The sequence below is a fragment of the Urocitellus parryii genome, chromosome 4 (genome assembly GCF_045843805.1).
Source record: "Urocitellus parryii isolate mUroPar1 chromosome 4, mUroPar1.hap1, whole genome shotgun sequence".
Classification (NCBI taxonomy): Eukaryota; Metazoa; Chordata; class Mammalia; order Rodentia; family Sciuridae; genus Urocitellus; species Urocitellus parryii.
In genome coordinates, this window is record NC_135534.1 from 15,342,759 (window position 1) to 15,351,560 (window position 8,802).

Here is an 8,802-nt window from a genome sequence, read left to right on the forward strand (position 1 = left end):
AGAAACTGAGGCTCACATACAGTTTCTACAAGGACACAGGACCTGTCAGTGCCTCAGGCTAACTAAGAACCATGTCTAGGTGGCTTCCCAGCCTGTGCTTTCCAGTACACTATGATGCTTCCCTTAGCCTCTGAGAAGGCAGCCTCATACTTGCTGAGTGTTCCTGTCCATTTCACCTTGCACAGTGGTGGGCATACTTAAGAAATAACTTATCAATTGTCACCTCTGCAGATGACACCTAGAGAACTAGCCCTTGCCAGCCGCAACTACACTCCTGTTACCAAGTTCATCCTGCTGGGATTTTCCAATTACCCAGACCTCCAAGAGCTTCTCTTTGTTGTCTTCCTGCTCATCTATGTCATGACACTTGTGGGAAACCTGGGAATGATAGCACTTATCGTCACTGATTGCCGTCTCCATAGTCCCATGTATTTCTTCCTCAGTGTCCTTTCTTTTATTGACATTTGTTACTCTTCTATAGTCACGCCCAAGCTCTTGGTCAACTTTCTGGCATCTGACAAGTCCATTTCTTTTGAGGGATGTGTGGTCCAAATGGGATTCTTTGTCATGCATGCAACAACTGAGAGCTTTCTACTAGCCTCCATGGCCTATGACCGCTTCATGGCCATCTGCCAACCCCTCCATTATGGTTCTCTCATGACCAAGGGGACGTGTCTCCAGTTGGTGGCTGCTTCCTATGCATTTGGTGGAGTCAATTCCACTATCCAGACTGGGAATGTCTTTGCTTTACCTTTCTATGGGCCCAACCAAGTACCACACTACTTTTGTGACATCCCACCACTTCTCCACCTAGTTTGTGCCAACACAGCCATACCAGAAATGGTCCTCTATATCATCTCTTCACTGGTTACTCTTCTGCCTGCCACCATCATCCTTATTCATCATGATACTGAATCCTTACCACCATATTCTTAGTAGCCATTGTTAAAATGATCCCATTTTACAAATGAAGGATATGTATACAGAAAAGTAAGTTAATTATTTAAGTTAGAGTGTGGATTCAACATCAGGAATTTCACACCAACACAAAGGATATTTCAGTTACACCACAGCCACAGGTTAAATCTTTATTAGCAGCTCATCAGATTCCAAAAAAACATCACAAAGAGGCAATGCAATCATTTCTATTTTGAAACTGATTTGGTGACATGGGAGTGGATAAGATGTGGCTCAGTTCTCTCTTCCTATTCCAAAGAGAAAGATTACCAGGATAAAGATAGTCTCATATCTTATTGCAACTACATTTTGCTGAGCTGTCTCAGGATCAAGAGAGATCTCCCTTCATACATCATTTTACTAGCAAGACATGTCTGCATGTCTCATAATGCCCAAAGGTGTGTGGGTGTGCAGGGAGGTGATGTGTGTATGATGTTTGGCCAGTTACAGCATTATATAAGATACTGTGTCTGGGGAGATGATATGAAATTTTTAATATTTTTTATTGCAAGTATATGTGTTTTAGAGAATCACACAAATGAAAAAGCTGAACTCAAAGACCCATTTCAAGGCTTAGCATTGGATTGGAAAAAAAGGCTCTTGAACTAATGCGAAGTCTCATCTGAACTAAGTTGAACAGAGTTGAACTGAGTTGGCTGCAGCCTGAGATATTGGGATTATCACCAAGCCTTTTTTCAACTCTACCTTAAGAAAATTATTCTAGATACAGAAGCTCTTCTTAAACAAACAGGTCTGTCACAGCATCATAAATGAAAACAAAAATTGGAAATAACCTAAATGTTCAAGAGAGAAAAAGGATTCAATAAGTTGTCCCCTAAATGGATTTTGATGCAAACATTAAAAATTATAGTTAAGCAAACTGTGTAAGAACATGGGAACAGGAGGCCAGAATATCTTCTGTGTGACTCCATTTATATTATAAACTGGAATAGCAGAAAAACACACAAAAATATAAATAAGTTATATTACAGCAGTAGCACAATAGGAAAAATATTTTCTATTTGTCTCAAACATTTTTGAAAACATTTTAATGAGCATGTTTAATTTCGTACCTTACTCTAAAAATGAATAACTCTTTTAAAAAACTTTCCAGGAGTTGACCGTGAAATTTTCTCATTTTTGTCTTCTTTCATTCATCAAATATTTGCTAAATTCCTTCTATGATCCACATTATTAACTTATACATTACATTGTTAGAATGTGCTTGCACTGGGAGTCAGGACTAGAACATTATGATAAATACATTTAGTAAGACTTTCTCTAATCCATTCATCTCAAAGAATATTTGTGTGGCAATTAGGTGCCAGGCAACATGGTAGGTCTTACATGGATTAACAGAATATATTTTAGGCAGACAGCTGATGCTATCATAACAAATAAAACCCAAAATGTCAGTAACATAATACCACAAAGGTTTTTATCTATGCTAAATTGGAGACATCAAGTGACTCCAGGGAAACTCCTGTCCATCCATTGGTGTGGCCTCTGGGCCTCTTTTGTCTTGGAATGCTACCCTTTAAATCTGTTGGTCAAGTTCATGTAGAGTATTTTGAAGGACCTAGCTGAGGCTGGCTCCCATCACTTTATCCTGTGTTTGTCCTGAAACCAGTCTTATGTCCTTGACATCACAGCAAAGGAGATAGGAAAACGTAATCTTCTTTTCTGCCCAAAGGGAAGATATGAAATTTTGTAAACACACAGCTTTATCAATGGCCAGTTGAACAGTTGGTTTAGAACATCATCTGTGGGGCTGGGGTTATGGCTCAAGTGCTTACTTTGCACATGTGAGGCACTACATTCGATCCTCAGCACCACATAAAAATAAATAAATGCATATATTTAAAAAAAGAACATCATCTATAAGGGGCATTAAAAATACTAGTGGAAGCTGGGCACTGTGTTGCACACCTGTAAACCCAACAACTTGGAAGGCATAGGCAGGAGAATCACAAGTTCAAAGCCAGCTTCAGAAACTTAGCAAGGCCCTAAGCAACTTGACAAGACCCTGTCTCAATAAAAAAATAATAAAACAGGCTGAGACTATTGCTCAGTGGCTAAGCATCCCTGGGTTAAGTCCTTGATACCAAAAAAACAAAAAACAAACAAACAAAAACACCAGTATAAGATTTTGGGATGTAGTTCAGTGGAAGAGCACTTGCCTAGCATGCATAAACCTTGAGTTCCATTTCAGTACCTCCAAAAAAAAAAAAAAACTCATCAATGAAATAAATCAGAAATACAGTGCTTGTTATTTCATGTTTCTACATAATTTCCTTGAGTGGAAATATTAAAAGACTACCTGCCTGAGCTTACCTATCTCTGTTGAGTATTTTTTTTATGATACATTCAAGTTGTATGACACTAATACAAAGAAACTCTGAAACCAGCTAGTTGACTGTTGACCCAAGTTGGAGGACATGGTTACCTTGAATTCTAAAATTAATCAATGTACAAAAAGTTGTATATACTAAGAGTGATTTTATCAAAGTTTAAACTCTGTAATGTATCACTCAAGAAATGACATCATGTAAACATATATACTCCTAAAGAAAAAACTAGAATCCTAAAATAAGAAAGCATTTTGAAAACATAAAGAGTCAGAAAAAAATACAAAAGGTAAATGTGCACACTATATGTGACTCTACCTGTAGAAAGTGCTCAATCTACACACTGCCATTACATATCCTTACTGACACTTGTATTATCTGAAATTTTTGCACATCTGGAGAGTTTAAAAATATATCTAGGAGTCAAGGTTATGGCACATACCTGTAATCCCAGCAACTCAGGAGGCTGAAGCAGGAGAAATGCAAGTTCAAGACAAACCAATACCCAAAAAATACCCGCCAATACCCCACCAAAAAAATGTATCTAGGGATTTCATTTGTCATTTTCCTAATTATCAAGGACATTGTCATGTTTATTAGCAAACTCAGTCCTGAAAGTCTTTATTTGCTATGAGAATTTGTATGAATTGAGAACTCAATTTTTTAAGAAGTTGAGAACTTCTTCCATCTCAAGAAGATCCAAAGAGGCAATTCGTTGCTATCCATCTCAACTATATAGATAGTAACAAATATTTTGTAGACTTTCAACCTGAGGAATTGTAAATTACTATCCTGCCCCATTTACTGTTGTATCCCCTGTGTCTGGAAAAATGCATGGGACATGGTAGGCACCACTGTTCAACTCAAGAATTAATGGGCATCAAAGTTCTTGCTTTCCTTGGGTTCATGTCACTGTCATCACCTGATAGCTTTTAAGAAATGCAGCATCTGGGCATTTTAGAAGATCCCGGATGATTTTTACATACATTTAAGTTCAAGAAGTGTCCAAGTATGGTGGTACACACCTGTAATTCCAGTGGCTGCGGGGGTTGAGTGAAAGAGGAGGATGGCGAGTTCAAAGCCAGCCTCAGCAATGGTGAGATGCTAAACAACTAAGTGAGGCCCTGACTCTAAGTAAAATACAAAATAGGGCTGGGGATGTGTCCCTGAGTTCAATCCCCATTTCAAAAAAAAAAAAAAAATTTTCAAGAAGTGCTGATCCATATGTCTCAATCCAGCTTTAAATTCCAGAGTGAACAAAGTATACAATTCTTTGCAATTCCTCCCAGAGCTCACTGTTTAGCCTGGAAGAATGTTTTTAGCACAGGAAAAAGAATGATGAAGACCAAGAAGTAAGAACACTTTACATCGTGCCCTCTTCCCTGAGCCTCTGTGGATTGCATGCAATCCACAATACAATGAGCAGTAAGCAAAGAATCAGCATTAACAGAACCATCCCTCTACCTGCTGTGGGATGGGGTGACAGTATGGTACTGAACCTGACTCTGCCTTAATTATGATGGGAAGCGTTGGTAACACTATGACAGTGGCTTCCTTTCCATAATCAACTTTTTGCTGGCAGATGGTGGCCCAACCCAGGACTACCTGTGTTATGGTTTGGACATGATGTGTCCCCCCAAAAAGCTCATGTGTGAAACAATGCAAGAACATTCAAGAGGTGAAATCAATGGGTAATGAACTTTAACCCAATCTGCGAATTAATCCCCTGATAGGGATTAACTGAGTGGTAACAAAAGTGTATAGGGTATGGTCGGACAAGATGGGTCATTGGAGGCATGTCTTTGGAGTATATATTTGGTGAGCTGAGCTTAGCCTCTCTCTGTTTCCTGGTCGCTAGGTGCACTTCTTCCCACTGTGTACCCTTCCACCATGATGTTCTTCCTCACCTAGAGCCTTGAGGAATAGAGCTGGCTGCCTATAGACTGAGACCTCTGAAATCGTGAGCCTCCCAAAATAAACTTCTCCTCCTCTAAAATGGTTCATGCCAGGTCTTTCAGTCACAGCACTGAAAAGGCTGGCTAAAACAACCTCAGGCCCTCTAGAATACAGAGGTGGTCTCACTGAAGGAATGGGATGAGAAGAGAGGGCTCATATCAAAACATAGACTTGTAAGAAAGAAGGTAGGTGTTAGACCTCTTAGTTCTTTTTCTTTACTGCAGCTAAGGAAATTGGGTTAAGCCAGCGAAATTTGGGATTTGCTTAAAGCTGTCAGTGTTACCTTAATTAGAACAATGAACTTTAGGTTCCCCCACTCCCCCCCCCACCAGGAGAGGAAGCCTTCTCCTTCCTCCCCCCCCCCCCCAGCCTCTGGCTTAGTGTTTGTCAGCTCTTCGATGCATCATTTGGAAATGCTGCCCCCAGTGGTCCACCCCCAAGAACAAAACTAGTCAAAGCGATATCTAAAAGTAAGCTAAGTAAATGTCATTTTGACAGTAGGATAGGCCCCTTCCACTAAAGAGCAATATCTTGTGAGATGTATATTGCTAGCTTCCTTTTACTAATTAACAAAAGAAGATCTGCTAGTTACAGTGGTGAGCACCTGAATCCCAGTGTAATCCCAACAATTTGGGAGATTGAGACCGGAGGATAACAAGTTCTTTGTTAAATTGCTCAGAATGGCCTCAAACTTGTAATCCTCCTGCCTCTTGAGCCACTGGGATTCACACTCATATGCCACTTTGCCCAGCCCAAGATACACGTGTACAGCCACCAAATCAGGAAAACAAAAATTAGATAATACATTATTGGTAAGTATGAGGAATGACAGTGTATAAACTGAACAGTTTTGACAACAATTTGGCATCAGATTAAAAGGGTAAATGTGTATATACACTATGCTCCAGCTGTTCCATTAGTAGGCACGTGGTCAAAAGAAATCCTTGCATGTTTGCATTATGAAATATGTACCAGAAATGCTTATAGCAGCGTAGTTTGTCATAGCAAACAAGTGAAAGCTATACAAGTGTCTATTGACAATAGATACAGATGGATAAAATAGGGAACATTTATGTTATAGAAAATAAACAAGAGGAAATACATACAAGTCTATGCATCAACATGAATGTGTATCTAAAGCATAAGACTAAGTAAAACAAGAAGTCAGAGAATGCCTGTAGTATTATTTCATTTGCATAAATTTTAAAAATAGGGAGCTTGTAGTTAGCTGAACATGTGGCGTTTCCTGGAGGATGGCACACCCAGAGGGGGCATGGAAGCTCTGTGCCCCTTTCCATGCGCCTTGACCTCTGCCTCTCTCCACTGGTATCCTCTGTATGTAGACCTGGCTGGAATCTGAAATTCACAATGCTGTCTAAAAGCTGTTTGGATCTAACCCATGCCTATATTTCCAGTCTCATCTTGAGACTTTCAGTTCTCTGAATTCTCCAGACTCAAGCTTGCCTGAGGCCTCAAGGTCCCCACATGAGCCATTTCTTTGTCTGGAATTCTGCCCTCTCTAGCACACAGTCTCTCTCTTAAAAAATCATGCTTGGGGGCTGGGGATGTGGCTCAAGCGGTAGCACGCTCGCCTGGCATGCGTGCGGCCCGGGTTCGATCCTCAGCACCACATACCAACAAAGATGTTGTGTCCGCCGAGAACTAAAAAATAAATATTAAAAATTCTCTCTCTCTCTCTCTCCTCTCTCACTCTCTCTTTAAAAAAAAATCATGCTTATTATTCAGATCTCAGCTGAAATATCATTTCCCCTGTGCAGCAGCCCCTCACCTCCCAAATTAAATCAGGTTCCCATTATGGAGGAAAGTTCTCAGCTCTTAAAATAAAAAAACAAAAAAGGCTTTGATAGTTGTAAGCTTTGTAAATTGTTCTTAAGTGAAGCACACCCTTTTTTAGAGATAAGAAGAGGTGCTAGGCACACTAGAAACACCCAGTTTAGGGCCAGAAGTTTAGCTCCGTGGCAGAAAATTTGCAGACCATTCCTGAGTGCCTGGGCTGGATCACTGACACCAAAAAATATATTAAAATTAAAATCCCCAATTAAAATCCTGTTTTGGCTCAGAAAAAAAAATCTTAAGTAAGCAAAACTAAACAATTATAATGTTTAGAAATGCATTCATAGATGGAAAAACCATTTAAAATAAAGCAAGGAATGATTGACACAAAATTTGGGATAATATTTACCTCTTTGAGAGAGAAAGAAAGATGAAATTAGGAGGGTCATACAGGAGGCAGTTTAGAATGTGCCACTCAGTGTGCAATCCCAGGGCCACCAGCATCAAAGGCACCTAAGAGCTTGTTAAAATGCAGACTCTCAGGTTCTTCCACCTACTAAATCAGTATCTGAATTTTTACATGATCCCCCGGTGATTCATAAGCATATTGAAGACCCTGAAGTTCTATTCTAAGGTGGATGGTTATATAGATGCGTGTTTAAGTTAGCAATATTCTTTGAACAGTACAGGTTTTATACATTTTTGCATGTGTAACACGTTTCACAATTAAATAATACTTTTCAACATACAGTGTTAATGTTTTAAAATATTTTAAAATATATATATATTTGAATATATATATATATACACACATATATATTTGAGAGCTCAAAAAAAAGAAATTATGAGGGGGGAAAAAGTCATGCTCTTGTACAGGTGAGTTTGGGGCTTTAGGTTAACACCCATTCTAAATAAGCTGAGAATTGGTTTCCCTTGACACTTTGAAGATGGAAGTTAGTTCCCAGTCCATCAAGTTGACAATGGTTTATCTTGTGATAGACTCTTTTAATCAAGGAAGAAAAGATGACAGAGAGACAAAGACAAAAGTGAAGACCACAGAGATGACAAAGAACTAAAACCAAGAGCTGGGCATGATAATACACACCTGTAATTCCAGCAACTTGGGAGACTGAGGCAAGAGAATTGCAAGTTTGGGCAATGTGGCAAGACCTTGTTTCAAAAATTTTAAATGAAAAATAAAAAAGACTAGGGATGTAGTTCACTGGTAGAGCACCCTTGGGTTCAATCCCCAGGACCCCTCCCCCACCACATACACACACACACACACACACACACACACACACACACACACAGACTAAAACCTAATCCAGATATTGAGTCTCATAATTCAATACTATTTCCAGTGTACACTATATAATACCTTTGCCCCAAGGCAATAAATGAACTGGCTCCAGTGAATTCATTCATTTCTCATGGTCATGCTGCAAGTGGATAGACCAAAGGTCATGATTAAAATAGGTAAACTAATAGAAGTTTCCATAATTTGGTCATTTTTATGTAGGTATTCTGGGATGGGGAGGCAATGTTCTGAATAGCAATAATTATGTTCAAACAATCCCTGCCTTTAATTACACACAATGCTTTCCTAGAAAATGTTTTAGAAAGTAGGATAACTAAAACTTGGAACTTTCCACTTGAATGTTTTATTTGGTGGGAGAGGAAGAAGTAAGGAAGGAAGGGAGGAGATTCAATCCAGAAAACTTTCTTAAAAATTATAAAATTTCAA

At 39.1% G+C, this 8,802-nt stretch overlaps 1 protein-coding gene across 1 annotated transcript; it reads left to right on the forward strand.

The window, feature by feature from the left end:
- The first annotated feature begins 231 nt into the window (after positions 1-231).
- Positions 232-936, forward strand: LOC144254192 (olfactory receptor 5G9-like). The gene has a single exon (XM_077797212.1). It carries the CDS (start codon positions 232-234, stop codon positions 934-936), a length of 705 nt encoding a protein of 234 aa, XP_077653338.1.
- The last annotated feature ends 7,866 nt before the right edge of the window (positions 937-8,802 follow it).

Coding starts and splice junctions, on each gene's coding strand:
- LOC144254192 (XM_077797212.1), top strand. CDS start 232: ATGACACCTAGAGAACTAGCCCTTGCCAGCCGCAACTACACTCCTGTT.